The sequence below is a fragment of the Cupressus sempervirens genome, chromosome 11 (assembly GCF_028749045.1).
Source record: "Cupressus sempervirens isolate cs-2001-9-10 chromosome 11, ASM2874904v1, whole genome shotgun sequence".
Classification (NCBI taxonomy): Eukaryota; Viridiplantae; Streptophyta; class Pinopsida; order Cupressales; family Cupressaceae; genus Cupressus; species Cupressus sempervirens.
Window position 1 is genome coordinate 437,692,099 of NC_143128.1, and position 21,170 is coordinate 437,713,268.

Below are 21,170 nucleotides of genomic sequence, written 5' to 3' on the forward strand. Positions count from 1 at the left end.
TAAATAATAATTACTTCGATAGTGGACTAAAGAAGAGGAATAAGTTATGAAGACATAAAAGTATAATAAACGATAAACTAATAAAATGAGCAAAAGAGAAAATACATAAGAGCTTACATAAATAGTATCATTTTTGGAAGCTAGAAACTCTACTCATTGAAAATTTACTTGACTATATCTACTCCAACAATGCTTCTAGCATATGAAGATTGAAACTATTCTGTACTAATAATCGTGCTTTAGAAAGGCCTTTTACTAAAGCAAAAATTTCAATGAAATAAAGTTTGTTGCTAAGTAGGTTATACTAGAATAGGCCAACTCCTTAATTGTGTATTTTCTCATTAGACTGAAGATGTGAGAATGCTTGTATATTGCAAATATTATTTTTACCATGCTTAATAATTTCTATTATTCATGAGTTTGCCAATATCCTCCAATAAGGTCAAGGCATTAAATGGAATAACATGTCCAAAAATAGATGGACTCTTTTTTATGAGAAATTTATCTTCAACAACATAATTTGCTGCATGTTTGTAACAACTTTCACAATAGTTTCCTCAGCCACAATTTCCTCAAAAAATGATTAAGGTAAATATCATTTTTTTCACTTTCTTGAAGCATTAATAGATTTTAGGAAGAGTGTTCTATTTCAAGAAGAAACAAGGAAATTCAACAATGGCCTATTTATTTTGTTGTTTCAACTATCAAACATGATGGTCCAAGGCTTCTTCCATCACATCTAATGCTTCTCATCAATAGCAGCCTTAACTTTTGCCATTTTCTCTCGATTTGGGCTTTTGATCTCCTCATCATTGGGGGCTTTGAATCTTTCTCTAGAAAAATAATAGTATTTATTATCTTTCATTACTAAGGAGAGATAGAGAAAAACAAATTAAAATTTAGAATCTAAATTTGAAAATATCTTAATTTTTAATATTTAAGAATTAAATAAATCAAAGAAATATTTTAAAACAAAAAATAGAACTAATCTCCTAGCTGCATGAAATACTATTAAACAATAAAACCTATACTCAATGCCTATCTATATTCCAAAATGATGGTTGAGAATTTAGATAAATGTGTGATACTTCATTGAAATCTAGTCTAAATATATGAACTTTAGGCCCAACAGTACCACTAGGGTTGAATTTGAAGCAATTGGAGTGGTCCCCCTTGACTTTGGTCTATAGCTTCCATATCTTCATTTTCTTTTTCTTTTGTCATTTATATTCCATCACTGGACTCCCTTTGAGTTGTACAACATCAACAAGTACTTGCATAAACCAAGATTTATTTTGGTTTTGGCATTCTGTGAGGTGAAATTAAGGATGATGAATACCTTCCTCGCTAATTTTCAATTTATTATAATTGCATACCAACTCCTGTTTCTTAATCCTTGGGGTAGCATGTTTCCAACTTGGGTCCTTTATCATTGGCATTAACATTTTCACAATTTGTCAATTGCAAGTAGGCAGGAAAAATAAATAAATTTAGTGTTGGTAGATAGAAAAGATTAAAAATCAGAACATTCAGGGGTTGTAGATAAAAGAGGAAGAGGAAAAACTAAAAAATAACTTATTATGGAATAAAAAATAGGGAAAATGAAGAGGACAAGTTTCCTTCATTTTCCCTCTTTTTTTTGTTTCCTGAATTTAAAATAGAAGAAAATCACCAATGAAGAAAACATACCAAATGATAAAAGAAAAGAAGCAGAAGATACAAAATACCTCTTGAAATTTGATGAAATGGGTAGTGGGCTGCTTAAAATGCAGAATTGGCTTTTCTAGATGTACCATGGCCTACTAGCATAGTTTCAAAATTCATGAGTAATATTTGGAGAAAAGCTTGCTGCCAAATTATTCAGAAAACATGTTGTTTACTTGCCAATTGCTTGTCAACTACTTGTCAAATACTCATAATGTTTGGAGAAAAGCTTGGCTGAGTCTCCTCTAAAAACGTCATATTCTGCTTATTTTGTGTGTATTTCTTGAGCTTTGTGTTGTGCTAGAGTTTGCAGGTGATAAAATGCAGAATTTGGTGATGGTAACCTGCTAGTTTTTTTTCCTATTATATTTCTTAAGTATTTTCAGATTTTTTGGCTTTTTAATTCAAATATAGTTCTTCTTTTTTTATATGCTAGATTGGGGGTCCATTCCATTTTTTGAACCCCCCCGCCACAAACAAAATAAAAAATAAAAATAATAATAGCACTCTGATCATCAACTCTTAAACAAGGATGCTTTGAAAGTTACAGCTTCAATCAGAAACCACCAGTATTGAAATCCTTAAGAATTTCTTCTATATACCAAGAACATCAGCCATGATTGTAATTGATTTGTGTAGCAATGAATAATTGATATATAACAATTAAGGATTGTTATGCGCAACAAGAAACTTGCTATGCAACAACTTAGGACTGTTTTTTAGTAACAAGTGTATTGTTGGTTTTTATTAACAGTTTATAATTTATTTACTATTAGGCTGTTAGGTTTTTGCTTAATCTCATTTTTACATTTTGCCACGGTTCTGGTTAGTTTTTAGTTTTCTTAATAGTAAAATGTAAAGGGCATCAAAAGGTAGATTATGTGAAGCTGATATGTATTTGACTCACTTTTTATGTTCTATGATGTGTATTGAACCCAATCAATAAGATGATCTCTATATATAGTTGCAAGCATGCTTTTAAACATTTTGTTTTTCAACTTGTGTTTTAAAATTTTCAGAAAATACACCACTACTGCCGAGTCCATAATGACTGAAAATTTTGGGTCAGTTAATTTATCACCAAGTTCAGTTTTTTCAACAATGGGTGCTACAAACTAACTCAAGCTCTGTTTAATCAATGTTTCTTGTTTATTTCTCAATGGGTTTTTTTTCCTTGCTTGTGCTTGCAAATGATATTAATTGCCTTTTTAATGTGTTGTAAATGCCCTATTTATTCTTTTTCTTTACACGACTTTCACTTTCTTGTAGCTGATGGTATCCACTAATTAGGATTTGATGAATTTTGTGAGTTTGATGATAAAGTTTGATCAGACTTGCTAGGACTCAACTTAAGTCCCTACACCTCAGCTAAGCAAGCTTGTGCAAGATTTGGTGAGTTTATCATGTACCTGTGAGGTCTAGCAACACCTGCTAGAGATCTTTTTTACGTTGTATGGGAAGAGAAATTTTTTAACCATATCTTTTAGAAGTATTAAAGATCTAGAGGGTTTTTTAATTGGATTCAAGACGATTTCAACTTCATTTTTCTTGCCCCTCCCTCTTCCTCTTCTAGTAGATTCTTAAATGGTTAGGGAAATTTGCAACAACCCATATGGCATACAATTTGGTTTGAAACTATCAATTTCATTTGGAGAGAGATGTGCCAAACTACTTTGCAAGAATAAATCACTCCACTTAGAAAATGTAATAGAGATATTATTAATAAATTACCCACAATGTTGAGAAATGCATAACCAAACTTATGTAAATAGAAGTATATGTCTACATATATCAGCATATGTATATGTATATTGGCTACAATGCCCCTAAATAATTATAAAATGACTTAATTAAACTACTTAATTAAGTTGTCCATATATTGATATTATTTCGAAAGGGATAACTTTGATTGATAAATATAATTTAAAAATATAGTGAAAATAATAAAATAATCATTTAATTAAGTAACTTTCTCTACTTGTGACAAATATTTAACAAGGCCTTACAAAAATAAAATGTGTCCTAATCTTCTAGGTAGAGGTTGGAATTCTTTATAAAGAGGCGGCTTGCTGGCATGTAGTAAGTATGCTTTTATTGCTTTGATGTGATGAATTTGTGGGATGATTTATGTGAAGTTGAGGATGGAAACCTTTAATAGATCAACAATGGTTGGAAAAAATTTCTGAAGTCTCCATTAGAGAAAAGATTGCAGGGCTTAAGGGTTTGATTCTGAAATAAAGGTACATCTGCAATTCTAAAATAAAGTTATTTTGATTGGGAAATTTAAATTTTTTTTAGAATATTGCTAAAGCATAAAGTTCAGTGTTAAGTCAATTAAGCACTGTTTTGAAGGCTGATTTAATGGTGAAAGTCAGAGTTGAAGGTATAAACTTGAATTAAATACAACAGAGCATCTTCATATTTTTGGTCATTCTTGAGGATGGCAACAAAAAAAACAAATAAATCAGACCTAGCAATGTTTTCCTTGGGAGTTTAATGCCATGTTTGATAGAAGACAGGGTTTGAAAAAATCTGAGGTATTTTTCTGATGTAAGGGCAACTTTTTTCTGATGTAAGGGCAATCTTGCATCTTCCAAAAATATTGTCTATTTTTTCAATAAGTGCTATCATTGTGCAGAGTTACTATTTCTGGAAAATTTACTATTTTTAGTAAGTCGTTCACTTGAGTACCAAATGTTTCTAATTTATTCCCCAAAGGTTCACTTTGGTTATATAAGTTTGCCATTAAAGTTTATTGCAAAATCAAGACTGGTTTTGAAGATATTGAATTTTTTTTATTTTGGTATGGGTATAAAGATTTTGAACTCAGTTTTGAAGGCTTTAGAGGCTTTGGAAAGGGGACCAAACCTTGCTTGACTAATGCTTTGTAAAATAAGTTTGAGAGGTTTCTGAAAAAGTGTTTAAAATAGTCAATCGGGTCAACTGGTCAAAAGTTAAAAAAATAAAATTCAAACATTCATTGAGTTCTGAAAACTGTTTGGGGAATATTCCAATATAAAGAAAAATAATTTTAGGATGGTCAGCCTCAAAATTGGGAATTAATATTTTTAGAACCTTTTAGGGCAGTTAAAATTCCCTATATAAGAATGCCAATAGGGTTATTTAGGACAGTTTTGAAGGTGCATATGGTGGCTCTGACTTGTAAATTTTTGTAATGAGAATGCTCACGTAGCTATAGCATGTTACAATTCTGAATATTGTAATGCCATTTCATTGGAGATTATAAAAAGCAAGTCTATTTGTTCTTACAATTTGTTGTTTATTTCTCTATTATGTTGTGTGTGTTTATCTTAATAAGGGGATTACCCTTCATCAAGTGGTATCAAAGATGAAGTTCCTAAGTGTGTAGACAAATTGCCAAACGTAAGACAATTTGCACCAAGACTATGGTTGTAGGTTTGAGAGATAAGTGTAAAAAATACCTCCATGAAGGAACTGCAGTGGAAGATTTGTGGGTGTGACAAAAGAGGGTTTCAATTCCCTCCAAAGACAAAAACAAGCATTGCAAGAGAAGCTATATAGAGGAATCGATATTGAGGCAAGAGATGAAAGTGAGGATGAATTTGTAGAAGGACAAATTGAAGAAGAGGAACCAAAATAAGCTAGAGACCCTGAGGAAGATAGGTTTTGAAGGTTATTTTCATAATTGAAAAGCGACCTAAAATTGAAGTTTGCACATTTTCTAGAAATTGAATCTAGAATAACTGATTGATTGGATCAATGATATGGAAGAGTATTTTGAGTATGAATAAGTAGAAGATCTTGAGGGGATTAAATTTGCAAAGGCCAAGGCGAAAGGTCATGCTACAATTTGGTGGAAAGAGGTTAAGTTAGAAAGAAATAGAAGAGGGAAGGAGAAGATAAAAAAAGAGATTAGATGGTGAAAAAAATAAAGAGACAATTCATTCATTTTGACTACAAGCTTGATTTTCTAAATAAAATGCCAAGGTTGAAGCAAGTGGGAAAATTTGTCTAGGAATACACAGAAAAATTCTATTGAGTTCTTATCAAAATAGGTCATTTTGATGCCAACAAGGAGAAGGTTTCCCATTACATAAGTGGGTTGCAACCAAGTAGTCAAGAAGAGTTGATGATGGTTAGAATGACTACCATTGGATATGCCTATCAATTTTCTTTGAAGGTAGAAGAAAATGCGAACAAGAAGTTTGAGACCATACAAATAGGAAGAGGTCATGGTAGAAATTATGGGGCGGTCTTATGGAGGTTGAAATGAAGACTAGAAGAAGAATGTTGGCTTTAGTAGGAATCAGAATGAGAAGTCAAATAACTTCTATAATTCCTTGTGATCAAAATAAAAGTGGAAGAGCAAGAAGGAAAGGTCCAAGAAGAGGAGGTGTTTGTGGGATGTGTTTCCATTGTGGAGAAGGGCATCAGGCTTATAAGTGTCCCTAACATCAAGGGAGGAAAAAAAAAGATCAAAAGGAAATGTGTGAGTTTCATGTATAGATGATGATGTTGAATCTTCACATTCTAAAGATGCTAAAAGAGGAGAGGTTCTTGTTACCAGAAGAGCCTTACTAAATGATAAGAAGGAATCTAAGAAAGGGAGAAACTTTTTCATACAGGATGCTAGTGTAATGGTAAGGTATGCAATATTATCATTGTTGGTGGTGGTACTATCGACCTTGTTTTAGAGGAAATGGTTAATAAATTGTAGTTAGAGAGAAAGAAGCACCTGAATCCTTGCTAAAGTGCTTGGTTGCAAAGGATCACAAAACTTTGATTAATGAGAAATGTCTGGCTATGCAAATACCTTTTCTTTGACAGAGTATGGAGTTTGACACAAGATGAAGCCATTGAAGGAAACAAAAGAAAAGGTATGTAGTAATACAAGAATATGTTTAGTTGATGGAAGGAAGTGTCTAGAAGGCATGAGGCATGGGCATATGCGTTTTTCTTTAATTCCAGAAATTGATAAAGAGGAAGTAGAAGATGCACCTATGGAAGATTATATGTTGTGGATAAGTTTCAAGATATTGTATTTGATAATATACCTGATGGATTGCCACGAGTGAGAAAGATTAGTCATCAAATGAACTTGTTTCCAGAAACCAATCATCCAAATAAGGCAACTCTTAGAATGACCTTGGTAGAGAGTGAGGATTTAAACAAACAAGTGCAAGAGTTGTTACAGAAAGGGTTGATTTGAGAAACTTTGAGTCCATTTGTTGTATCAGTAGTAATAGCACTAAAGAAAAATGGTGAATGGAGGATGTGCCTAGATTCTCGAGCTATCAACAAGTTTACTATCTAGTAGAGATTTCCCTTGCCTAGGATGGATGAAATTATGGATTGTTTGAGTGGAGTGGTGTACTTCACAAAGATTGATTCGAAAAGTGAATATCACCAAATGCAGATTAGAGGAGATGAATGAAAGACAACCTTAAAGAAAAAGGAGGGCTTGTATGAGTGGTTACTCATGGCCTTTAGGCTAACCCATGTACCAAGCACATCCATGAGACTCAAGAACGAGGTGCTGAAAGCGTTTTAGAGTGTTTTTGTTATTGTTTACTTGGATGACATTTTATCTTCAGTAATACATTGTCAGAGAACATGATGCATATTCATAGGGTCTTTGACAAGTTGAGAGAAAAAGTTTTTTGTTTAATCTAAAAAAGTGTAGTTCTGTGAAGGAGCTAGTGTACTTGGGATTCGTTGTCTAAGTAGATGGTCTTAAAATGGATTCAGAGAAAGTGAAGGCTATCCTTGTATGATCTTCTCAAAGGAGTGCTACTGAGGTAAGATCTTTTTAAGTTTTGGCTAATTTTCACAGGAAATTTATCAAAAATGCAGTAGTGTCTATGGACCCTTGACTACAAAAATGAGAGGGGATGGGAAAGAGTTTAAGGGGACAACATGGGAAACAAATAGTTTTGAATTATTGAAATGAAAAGTTACAGAGTAGCCTGTTTTGGCACTTCTAGATTTTAATAAGGTGTTTCAAGTAGACTATGATGCTAGCGGTAATGCAATTGGAGTTGTTTTGAGTTAGGAAGGTAAATCCATTGCTCATTTGAGTGAGAAGTTGAATAATGCCAAAAAAAATCTATTTATGATTAGGAATTTTATGTTATAGTTTAGTCATTGAAGAAGTGAAGACATTATCTTTTGCCTCAAGAGTTTATTTTATTTACTAATTATCAAGATTTACTGTATTCAACAGTCAAGGAAAGTTAAATCAGAGGCATTTAAAATAGGTCAAGTTTTTGTAGAGTTACGCTTTTGTTTTGAAGCACAAGAGTTAAATGTCTAATAAGGTTGTGGATGCCCTCAAGAGGACACAAAAATTGTTGACAAAAATGCAAATTAAAGTTGTTGGATTCCAAGAGATAAACAATTTATACTCTGAGGATCCTAATTTTGGCAAGACTTAGAGAGCAAGTGTACAAAACTTGTAGCTGCAGACAGGATAAGATGGTTGGACTTTAATCCAGGATGGTTTCTTATTCAAAGGCACTCAATTATGCATTCCAGGGAGTTCCATGAGGGAGAATTTAATCAAAGAGAAGCATAACACCATTGCTTTGGTTAGTGAGCATTATTATTGGCCATAGTTGCAACAAGATAACACCATTGCTTTAGTTAGTGAGAGTTATCATTGGCCATAGCTGCAAGATGTTAAGAAGTTTGAACAAAGTTGCAGAATATGTCAAATGGTGAAAGGAGGCTAGGAAAATACAAGGTTATATCAGCCATTACTTGTACCAGAGAAGTCATGGGAGGATATTAGTATGGACTTTGTTCTTGGTTTTCCAAGGACTCAAATAGGGCACAATTCCATTTTTGTGGTGGTAGACAGGTTTTCAAAGATGACACATTTCAGTCCTTGCAAGATGACTACTGATGTTTATGTGGTAGAGTTAAATTTTAGAGTAGTGAGACTACATGGTTTACTAAAGAGAAGAGTTTCAAACTAAGACGCTAAGCTTGTTGGATACTTTTGGAGGACATTATGAAAAAAGTTAAAGAGATTTGAAGTTCATCTCAGCACATCACCCATAAACTAATAGACAGATAAACCGAAGGAATGAGATTTAATTTTAGCATAGGGAAAATTTGCATACAATAATTCTATCAATAATAGTAGTAAATCACCATTCTAAATAGTACATGGAAGTGTTCCCTAAAATACTTCAAAATTAAGGAAGTTGGACGAAGGAGAGACAAGTAGTGCTGAAGTTGAAGACTTTGCAGAATACCTAAAGAATTTACATGAGGTGAGGAAGCATATTAATAAAATGAATCCACAGTATAAGGCTAAGGAAAATGAGAAAAGGAGGCATAAGGAGTTTCAAATTGGAGATGAAGTCATGGTTCCTTTTAGAAAGGAGAGATTTCTAGTAGGGACATACAATAAGTTGTAAACGAACAAATTTGGACCATGCAAAATCTTGAAAAAGCATACAGAAGATATCTTGGATAACTATGTTGGTGGAAGCACAAGAAATATGACATATGAAGAGTTTTTGGTCAAACAAAAAGGAAGGCCTATTGAGGATTTATCATGGTTGTTAAAGGAGGTTAATTGTCTTGGTTTTCCTCAAAGTACCTGAGATTGGACAAGGTCACTTCTCAAAATACCCCAATTGTATGATGTAGGAGCATCTAGGGTGTAAGGGAAATCTTGTGTCACCCAAAAATATTGTCTAGTTTTTCAATAATGGCTATCTTTATGTAGAGAAAATTTACTATTTTTAGTAAGTTGTTCATGGGAGCACCGAATGCTCTAATTTCTTCCCTAGTGGTTCACTTTGGTTATATAAGTCTGCTAATAAAGCTTCATTGCAAGATCAAGGCTGGTTTTGAAGATATTGAAATTTTTTGGTTTTGGCAATGGGTACAAAAACTTTGAACTTAAGCTTTGAAGGCTTCACAGGCTACGAAAAGATCAAACCTTATTTGATTGACGCTTCGCAAAGTAAACGTTGTAGAGCACTTTGAGAGGCTTTCAAAAAGTGGTTATAATAGACAATTAGATCAATGGGTCAAAAATTATGGCCTCTGGAAGTTGCACTACCTTGAGTGAAAATAAAATTCCTTCAAACACTTATTGAATTCTGAAAACCATTTGGGGCATATTCATGGCATATTCCATGTAAAGAAAAGTAGTTTAAGAATGGTTGGCCTCAAAATTGGGGGTTCGAATTTCCAGAACCTTCTAGGGCGGTTAAAATTCCCTATATAAGAATGTCAATATGATTATCTAGGATAGTTCTGATGGTGGTGACTTTGGCTTGCAGATTTTTGTAATGAAACTGCCCATGCGGCTGAAACATGTTACATTTCTAAATATTGGAATGTCATTTCGTTGGAGATAATAGAAAGCAAGTGTTCTTGTTTGCAATTGTTCAATTCTTGTAATTTATTGTTTATTTCGTTATTCTGTTGGGTGTATTTATGTTAGTAAGGGGATTACCTTTCATCATTCAGTATTTAAATCTGCATGTTTATTTCATCTTTATCTCAGAAAAAATAAACAGAAATCATTCTAGTGCATTTCTGAAAATTATGGGCAGAACTAAAAGGATTTTTCTGTATTTTCCCCAAGTTTAGTACTACTTAGAAGTTTTATTTTTTAACAGAAAATAAGATAAGTAATTTGATCATATTCCTGAGTTTCTTTTAGAAATTTTAATATACAAATGAAGTTTCAGAATTTTCTGTCCCCTAGTTTTGGAAATATAATATTTTTCTATTATACCTATTTGGGGATATTACATACTTTCCAAAAAACATCATGACATGAAATTTGAAAACAAGAATATCAAATCAGTCATACAAAAACAGTAAATAGTAAAGGAAATTTCTCTTTAAATCATCACAATGATAGAAAATTGGTCATAACTATTTGTATCACTATATATATATATATATATATTGAAAAAAAAAAAAAAACTATTTGCATCACTCTCAAAAACTCCATTATCACAGTTGACCCAATCACGACAACTTTTCATGGATTTTATTCAAAATATCAGCTTGGAACATTATGTATGCTTATTTTATTTCCTTTTATGCTTTTAAATGCATTCTCTAAATTTTCTAGCTGACGACATCAATTTTTGTTTGAGAGACTTTGGATATGGCAGCCACAAGAACTCTGTGCATTGGAAAGCTTCCTGAGATGTCTCTGTTAGTGGAGATGCATCTTAGGAGATAAGTGATGGAATACACACACACACACATTCCTTTAGATAAAAATATTGGGGTTCAATTGGGGCACCTACCCTTGAAAAGGGAAGACAACTGTAACATATCCTGAAATATTGCGTGCACTGTCTCTTCCTGTGCAATGTCTCTTCCACTTTTGCTAACAATTTAGGATTTGCTTCTGTACTTTCCATCCTAATGCTCCATTCACCTCAACTGGAATTAATATGTGATATCTATATACCTAAAATATCTATATGTATATATGCATATATGTTTATCATATTTATAGCACTTGCTTATATGTATGCATTACGTATAATCATATATGTATACACATGTATATGTAATACATATAGTTCTTTCTAACTTTTCCAAACCAGTGAATCTCAAGGCAAGCAACCCTAGGCAAGCCACAGTGACCCATACTTGGTCTTTTGATATTGACTGTAGGAATTTAAAAAAAAAAATGAAAATGCTTTTCCTTCTTCCCACTGTCTACTGCTATATCTAATAAGTTACATACATGAAACAATAATAAAGATGGAAATGCGTACGAAATATAGGAGTAAAATATATCTTTATTTGCTCATGAATTTATTGCAGAGAAAAAGGCTAGAGATGGTCAGCCTAGGATTACAATTCATCCAACTTTCCCATACTACTTTTCTCGATGATACACAACTTATTAAAGGACCTGATGGTTGCCAAAAGTAACACAATTGTCAACCGACACATAACTACCCGAGAGTGGCAACCAACTTAATATGGACGATTAATACATCTCTGAATCACCAATGTTTTCAAACATAACAATAGCCATTATATGCTGACAATATCCAAAACTTGAAAGGATTTCCTTCCCATGAAGACTTGCCAAATATGACTGTCAAAATGCCAAACATGGCTATATTTCACATGTCTTGTCTTTGGTATTTCACTGCAATGTTTCCTACTTTGTTTTGATATTTAGTTTGGTTTTTGTTGCCTTATTTGGTTTGTTTGTATTTACAGAGTGGGACTACATCTACTCTTCATCAATTTATCCTGTGAGTAAATATAATAGACTTGGTTTCAATTGTAGCTTTGCAAAGTTCAGCAAAGAAAACAAATCATACAATAACAGATTACTCACTTTCAGGCAAAAATTGTAAATGAGTGCAGATGGAGGAAACAAAATCTTTAAATTCTTCAAAAGTCTTTGTTTCATTTTAAAAAAAAAAAATTCAATTTGCTGTATCTTAACTGAGTTTGAGTGAGTCTAAGGCTGAATTAGATATCAGCCAAACAACTTTGAGCCGAGTCCTTCTGTTGTATTGCTTTACTTCAGAATTTTACATATGTCAATGCTTTCTATCGTAGCCAATCCAATGGCCTTAAAGAAGGCCAATACACTAACACTGTATAAGCAACTTAACTAGGTGTGGGAGAAGATGAGATTGTCACTGATTGGCCAAGAAACATAAAAACCAGAGCACACCTGTGCACATACACAAAACTGAGAATGGATGAAATAAGTTGATTTCAATTGATTGCCGCAAATTTATAAATTTTTCTCATTGTTAGTGTAAGGAAACTTGGCAACAAAGAATATAACCGTTTCCACATAACCCATAATAAATCTGAAATAAACACAGAATTAAAATCCACATGCAAGAGAATAGAAAACATACCCACAAAATTGTGACACAAGATATACCCTGGGAAACCCTCATTGAGGGAAAAACCCAGCCTCCAAAAGCATCCATCACTATGTATTATTCAGCAAAAAATACCATTGCCATACAACCATGGAAGCCTTTATGGCCATAGCCACAACCGAGCAAACTATGTGAACAAGCATGAATCCACACATCCCATGCCATGCTTTCAACCTTCACAAATGCTCCCTTGGCTAACCTGTTAAGCCTTGTCCCGCTTGACTCTTGCCTTTTGTCTTCTCCTTGTCACTCTCTCTACAACAACTACCCTTGTGGCTGCTTATATGGTAGCAAGTCCCACAAAACCACTAAGTGGTATAACATAAACCATGTGCTACCTAACCCACTGACCCCACATTTAATATTGGACATTTAATTCTTTTCCCCAATATTAAATAATTACATGAAATATTTTCACAATGTTACAATACAACTCATCAAGAATATTTCATGGGAATCTTTACATGTTGCACGTCCATCTAGGTACAACATTACATAATATAAAATAAAATAATAAAATAACAATATTATGCAATGTGTGCAACACCCATTATCTCAACAATCTCCCACTTGTTGTATACATTGCATATGGTCAATCCGTAGCCACATAAATGAACAAGGGAACAATCCCTCCTAGCACATCCACCTTCATGGATCAAAAAATACACCAAGTGCTCCATCCTGGTACCCGCAACAAAATCAAAGTATCCAGCATCTCGAACATGAATGATCTCACCTCCTATTATGCCACTACCACTGGACATACATAGAAGCCATCCAAAGAGAAAGCCACCCAACCTATCGCATTAGAAGATCATAAAATCCTGTACCAACTAAAAAATCCAAGCACAAATAACCTGATCCAAAGGTAATCACATGTATCCGTAGTTGTCAAAATATCCATAGCTGAAATAACACCCACAGCAAAGTGCCAAACCCATCCAACTATCCATACCTCAAAGGTATAACAAGTGAATCTTATATCACCGACATATCCAATCTATAACCTGCAATCACAAGCCTCAAGAGCAATACCTGCCACATATATACCAAGAAGCTCCCACTGCAAAAGATAATGTCAAATCTATAACCAATCCACTCACAACATCTCAAAGAAGTGAATCCATGTAGTATCAAGGACATCCACAATACATAAACCAATATCCTGCAAGAAAAAAATCTCATAACAAGTCTCCAATGCTCTCCCAAATTCTCCACAACCAACAAAGGAAAGAGATAAAGAAATAACCACGTCATCTCTCACATGACATGCATGAGCACAAACCAGTGATCACAATCTCCAACCAATCTCAAATCCAATGTAAGCAAAACTGAACATCCAGGAAGATAACCAAGACCCGAGAAACCATGCAAATCATAACCTGTATCATGTCCTTCTACACACACCTCTAGATGTAAACTGTGCAAGTATGATCTCCTCCATAAAACCCCAACAAGAAGCCTCGACAACACCCAAACCATACCATATAACTAATCATGGATGTAAGCCTCTCACAAGAAGATCAAACTTAATAAAACCATTCCTAAACCAAGGAATAACCATTCCTAATCCAAAGAAAATGCCCAATATAAAACCATCTCCCAAACTCAACCAGCATAACAACATATGCACATGGAGATAACCATCTCTCAAATGAACCCTCCAGAACTAACTCATGTACCATAGCTCAAGATCCATATCCATGAAAGACGAGCATAAATATAATGCACTTGAGAAAAACAATGGGCTATACCTCTCAAGTAGCAAACCGCCGAGTAGACCAAGAGTGGGGAATGAGAATGCTCATCAAGATACCCAAGTCTCCAACCAAGACTCATCTAAGAACAATCTCCTCTCAAGTCCATATCAGGTGACTGCCCCTCGGACTTCCTGCTGAAACCATCAACCGTCCCAACAAATACTTCTCTAATCCAAGAGAAATCAGCGTCACCACTGTCTCTAAGTATCCATGAGCACCTGTAACCAATCAATCCATGCCAACTCCAAATGCAATATAGCAATATCATGAAGTATCCAGCTTATGATCAGTGTACTCAATACCAAGAAACTAAACCAAGATCAATGTCAAAGTTCCAACCATGGCCTCAGGAACATAAACATGACAACATGATCTTACCATCTCAACTAAAGAGATAACATGCTCCATATGAACACACCATAACATGTCACAACTCTAAACGCGTATCAAGAGTATACCATGACATAATAATGAAACCATCCTCATACCAAGGATAACATGCCAAATAAAAATATAAACCACACCTTTGCCAAGAACCCTGTGAGTCCTCAAGATGCAACCATCTCCATACACCATGAAAAAAACCATCTCCACATACTAGGAAGAACTATCTCCACATACCATGAAGATAACCAAGAACTCCATGAGTCCTCAAGATCTAACCATCTTCAAACACCATGAAGATAACAAGTGCACCATGCAAATGTCAAAGACGCTTCTGCAGCAACAGGATTTAAGACAAACCTCCAACATCTGCAAATACTCAATAAATATATCAATGCCAACAACTCCCACTCAACTGTGGTACCAAGTCACCTATGGCATCATAAAATCCATCTCCTATATGAAGATCCAAATCAAACCAGGAACTAATCCTGCACTGTCACCCCATCACTGTCACAAGCTCCCACTAAACTGTGTATCCAAGCTATCCATGACATCATGATGAAAACCCATCCTCTAACCATGAGAATCAACCAAGGCATCAAACTATCAAAGAACTCAAAGTACACATCATGAGCTCCTCAAAAGAAACCAAATAACCATGATCCTCAACCAAGAAGATATACCACCATAACCAAATCAGAAAATCCAAGCTAATGAACATCAAGGATGTACCTGTATAACCAATCATGTCATGCCAAAATCCATGGCACCATGATCACATCCATGAACCGAGCATCTGGCTCTCAATATGTCCAACCTGTGAGCATAAAATAGTCAACCACAAACCTCCACCATGACTGTCTCTGGTAACAACATCTCATCCCTTCTACATGAAGAAAATAGTAAATCATGTGACTTAGGGCATAGACAACCCAAATCCAAGCCACCAATCTGAATATGCATCAATAATGAAAGATCAATGGGCAAGGACAACTCATAACCAAGCTATAAATGCAACCTGTAAGTATAGACCGCTTACAACACTGCACAACTTGTAGACCCAACAAGTCATCATGCATATGCAAACCAAACACTGATAACCATATCATCATGAGACCAAACTTGAGTATACAATGACATCAAAGCTTAAATCTCCAATGCCATAAACTCACAATGTTACCATAGTCAAAATATACCTATAAACTGTTCAGATCAATATATCAACAAATAAATCATGCCAAACCTGCACGAAATCTAAACCAATGTGTAGAGCTCTCCAAGAGCTTTCTGTTGACTACTCGAAGTCCAAAATCCGACTCCGTATGCCCAAGTTATGCCCCAATCCGTGCTCAAAATAAAGAACATTTGTCTTTAGGGCTCTTAAAACCTGACAAAATTTTAAAATCATAGAACCAAACCTATACCATCTTGTAGCGCTTTGAATTAGCTTTCCAACGCCTGTAAGAACTCTGAAATCCGATATTCTGAGAGAAAGTTATGGCCGTTTTACTAAAACTGTCTTTTTACCATTTTCAGTACGATTTTTCATTTTTTATTTTTTTTCAGTGACGAAAATTCCGACGGGATTAAATTTGATGGCCATCATGGGCTGAAACAAAAAAACTCTTTCATTTCCTCTGAACATGGCCAAACTAGGGCATATTATATATCAAATTTTATGGAAATGTCGACCCGGATCCAATGGTGAGGTCTATTTTTACCCAGGAGGTCATTTTTGCAAGCTACCCCCCAAAACCCTCATTTAAATGAAACATCCGAAAAATCTTTTTGTCCAACAATTTCACATGCCCAAATCTTTTAACATCCCATCATAACAGCAAATCCAAAGTCCTCAGATCTGCAATAAATCATTCATATATCTTGCCCTTTTCTTTTATCCTCTCATGCATTCCCATGGATTCAATCTAGGGTTACATTAATAAAACCATAGCTCTGATACCACTTGTAAGGAAACTTGGCAACAAAGAATATAACCGTTTCCACATAACCCATAATAAATCTGAAATAAACACGGAATTAAAATCCACATGCAAGAGAATAGAAAACATACCCACAAAATTGTGACACAAGATATACCTTGGGAAACCCTCATTGAGGGAAAAACCGAGCCTCCAAAAGCATCCATCACTATGTAATATTCAACAAAAAATACCATTGCCATACAACCATGGAAGCCTTCATGGCCATAGCCACAACCGAGCAAACTATGTGAACAAGCATGAATCCACACATCCCATGCCATGCTTTCAACCTTCACAAATGCTCCCTTGGCTAACCTGTCAAGCCTTGTCTCGCTTGACTCTTGCCTTTTGTCTTCTCCTTGTCACTCTCTCTACAACAACTACTCTTGTGGTTGCTTATATAGTAGCAAGTCCCACAAAATCACTAAGTGGTATAACATAAACCATGTGCTAAAACCATGTGCTACCTAACCCACTGACCCCACATTTAATATTGGGCATTTAATTCTTTTCCCCAATATTAAATAATTACATGAAATATTTTCACAATGTTACAATACAACTTATTAAGAATATTCCATGTGAATCTTTACATGTTGCACGTCCATCTAGGTACAACATTACATAATATAAAATAAAATAATAAAATAACAATATTATGCAATGTGTGCAACACCCATTATCTCAATAGTTAGTCCTGCTTAGTCATTTTCCTCAGAGTGGACCGAATCGCCAGTAGTATTCAGCTATTCCAACTCTACTGGAAAGTTTTCTTGGGAAAGGCAAAATTTTAAATAATTTTGAGATTATTTTTGAGTTTGGATGTTGAAGTCTAGTTCCCTTGAATTTCATGAGCTTTTTGTACTTGTTTTTCCTCTATTTTCTGTAAACATTAAACTGAACATTGTTTGCATAATATTGATTGACAATTATATAATATCTATTATTGAGAAACATTTGTGGAACTTCATTTGCATTGGAGCGTCAACAAGGACTGTGGTTTGTTAGTGGATTTTTATTTTTTGACCAAACAGGTATTCATACTCCTATACGATTGGCGGTACATATTATAAATAGTAAAAAGTAGTTATTCTAATTTTCTATAGAGCTAAATCACCATTCAAAAGCATGGAAGAATGCATAAAGTAATTAGTGGACATTTTTTACAGAAGATTTAATAGTGTGTTTGTATTATGTACTTTATCTATGTATTCGTATAATGAACCTATGCTTTGGACAGGGCTAGAAACTCGAGGAAAAATGGCAAGCAGTGCACCTCCTCCAGTGTTTCAAAGGGCAGAAATTGACACGACAGCACCATTTGAGTCAGTCAAGCAAGCAGTTAGCTTGTTTGGAGAGAGAGTTCTTGGAGGACAAATATATGCAAATAAGATTAAGCTTCCAGTTGGACAGGTTATTTGAAGCTGTTTCACTCTTTTACAGTTACCTGTTTGTTTTGGTTATGTTTCTTACATTAGTCAAATGATCTGCTTTTTGTTGGGTCGTGTTCTATATTTTGATGCTCTTCTCGTTGCTTATAGAGGCGGATATCAAAGGAGACAGAACTGCATCTTGTTCAAAAGGAACTTGCAAAATCAAAGGACCAGCTCATAATTGCGGAGGGCACAAGGGTTCAGGCACTTGTTGAGCTTGAAAAGGCCAAGAGAGTGGTGGAAAGTTTAACTCACCAGCTAGATAATACAAAGGAATTGAAGGTAAAGGCTAATGAGGCCTCTGAAATAGCCAGACTCCGTGCTGAAGAGCTGGTTCCTACAAGCATGAAAAGTCAAGAGTGTGGCATTACTGTTTGGCAGACAGAGTTTGATTCTGCAAGAGAGCACCATAGTTATACGGCAGCTGAGTTGGAAGCTGCCAAGCAGGAGCTTCGAAAAATCAAACAACAGCATGCAACTTCCTTGGAAACCAAATTATCAGCAATCAAACAGGCAGAAGATGCAACTCTTGCAAAAAAAATGAGTGATAATAGAGCAAAGGAGATTTCAATGGAAATTGCCAAAGCTAATGAATCGCTTGTTCTTGTTAAACTAGCTTCAATAGAAGCAGACAAGGAAAAAGTTGCTATTCTAAAAGAAAAAGAAGTTGATACAGTTAATTCTGCACAGGGTGCAGATCAAATAAACAATAATATGGGTGTCTTGAAGGAGGAACTTGATGCTTCAAAACATGAAGAGGCACAGTTGGCCAAAACAGCTGGTGAAGTGGAAAATTTGCAGGAGGAGCTAAATTTAGCAAAAGAGTCTCAGTCCAAGGTTGTTAGAGCTTGTCTTGATGCCAATACAAATCTGAGTGTGGTAGAATCAGAGATTCGAAAAACAAAACAAACTGCTTTCAATGCAAATTCTTCAATAGAATCTATGGTTGTGGAGCTTGAGGAAGCAAAAGAGAATCTAACGAAAGCTAGAGAAGAGAGTCTTTCTTTGAAATCTTCATTGAATTGTGTAAGAGAAGAATTGGAACAGGTGAGGAAGGAACTCGCTGAATTAACTAAGAGAGAGTCAGAAGCAGAAGCCACAGCAGCATCCTTGAATGCTGAACTTCATAAAAGCAGATCACGAGTAGCTGCTGCAGCAGCAGCAGAAGCAAAGGCAAAAGGTGCTACATCAGGTCTTTCACTGGCTCTACAACAGTTGGCCTCTGAAGCTGAAGAAGCTAAGAAAGAGGCTGAAGCAATGAGAGAAGAAGCTCAGAAGGCAAAGTATGAATCTGATGAAGCAAAGGCAAGCGTTGCAGCCATTGAGAGTAAATTGCAAGATGCTTTAAAGGAGGCTGAGGTAGCTAAAGCAGCAGAGACAGTAGCAATTGAGAGGATAAAAGTTCTCTCTGAGAAAACAAATGCTGCACGAGCTTCTACTTCAGATTCTGGTGCTGGGATCACAATTTCACAAGATGAGCATGATTCCTTAAATAGGAGGGTTGAAGAAGCAGGTGAACTTGCAGATATGAAGGTGGGTGCAGCTATGGCTCAAGTTGATGCGGTAAAAGCAAGTGAAGAGGAAATGTTGAAGAAATTGCTAATGGCAAATCGAGAAATTGAAGAGCTGAAGTCAGCAGAAGCACAAGCATTGCAAAAGGCAGAGACGGCTGAAGCAGCAAAGAGAGCAGTTGAAGGGGAGCTAAGGAGATGGAGAGAGCGTGAACAACGGAAGAGATCTGTAAAATTTGAAACTGTACAAGAGTTAACAAACACTGGAAACAGTGATACTTCCAGGGCACTCATTCAAAATAAATCGATTCACCCGGAATCACTTGCTGAGGTGCTGAATATAAAGATTCCTTCTCCTGGACAATTACAGGGTGCGCAATCTGTTGATGCCTATGTTTCTCAGAAAAAAAAGAAACATCTCATTCCCAATATTGGACGCATATTTAGTAGAAACAAAAGTCAATTGAATGATAATTCTCTTAAAAATCAATTTTGAGAGAACCTTGCATGGCTTTGAGTTTGAGCAGCATTTGTAGCAATCTTTATTTGCTAATGAAAGATCAACTTCTTCAACGTCAGTTTGTTGGATGAGGTTCGGTTAATATTTAGCAGCATATGGATTTGGAACAAGTTTAATACATTATTTTATCTGCAGAATCCTCAGTTTCATTCCGTCTGCAGTGAATTATGTGACTTTCGGGTAATGTTTCATTATTCAATATAACAAAATCTTTCTGTACATGTTTCTTGCACAGAAGTTTCCTGGCCTGAAGCCAAATAAATTTGTATTTGTGACTTTACAAAGCTAGTTGGATAGCAGACCTATTATTTGTATAGACACCGTTGGTTCTGTTGAAGGCATAAAACGTGACTGTTATCCGGTAAGTGCCGGGCTTGGTTTATTCAGTAGTGAAAGACTTGGCAATGTAAGCTTAGAATTTTGAAGAGAAATGTGTTAAATAAATATTTAAATGATTTAAACCAATATTTACAGAATAATGGCTTCATGAGATGACAAGCTTATTGGTAGATATGGCATAACTGATAGTAAGATGTTTTTACCAGAGGCATTCCTACCTGTGTTCTGAAGGAATGGATGGTACATGCTGTCAATTCCACATTCTGATAATTTAAATTTATTTTTCCTTTGCCTTTGTTACATCAGAGTGACAATTTATCCCATTATGGAAGATCTTGATTATGGCAATCCTAGTCAAATTTCTAGTAATACTATGTATAGGGGTTAATGTTGGATGATCTTTTGGGGTTTGTTTTTTGTATTCATTATATTCCTGTGGTCAGTGGTTAATATTGACAATGTAATCTTGGTTGTCTCCTCATTTTGTAACTATTGGAGACTTAATTTTTTAGGTTTGTATGAGCAAGACCGAGGTTTTCTTTACCTGGTTCTTTCCTACAGGTGCTCTTTGAACCAGGATTAGAAAAAAAAAATCACCGTTTTATATATATTAATAAAATTTGTGGTACATGTTACCACTTT

The 21,170-nt window shown here is 35.0% G+C and overlaps 1 protein-coding gene across 1 annotated transcript in view; it reads left to right on the forward strand.

Annotated features, from left to right (window-relative positions):
• Nucleotides 1-20,654, forward strand: part of LOC149530300 (WEB family protein At5g55860-like) — a 60,875-nt gene extending 40,221 nt beyond the window's left edge. The window contains exons 2-3 of the mRNA XM_089809410.1: nucleotides 17,966-18,138; nucleotides 18,267-20,654. Coding sequence (XP_089665536.1) covers nucleotides 17,986-18,138; nucleotides 18,267-20,165 — 2,052 coding nt within the window. The 5' untranslated portion in view covers nucleotides 17,966-17,985 and the 3' untranslated portion in view covers nucleotides 20,166-20,654. The remainder of the gene's footprint in view (nucleotides 1-17,965; nucleotides 18,139-18,266) is intronic.
• Nucleotides 20,655-21,170: the final 516 nt, after the last annotated feature.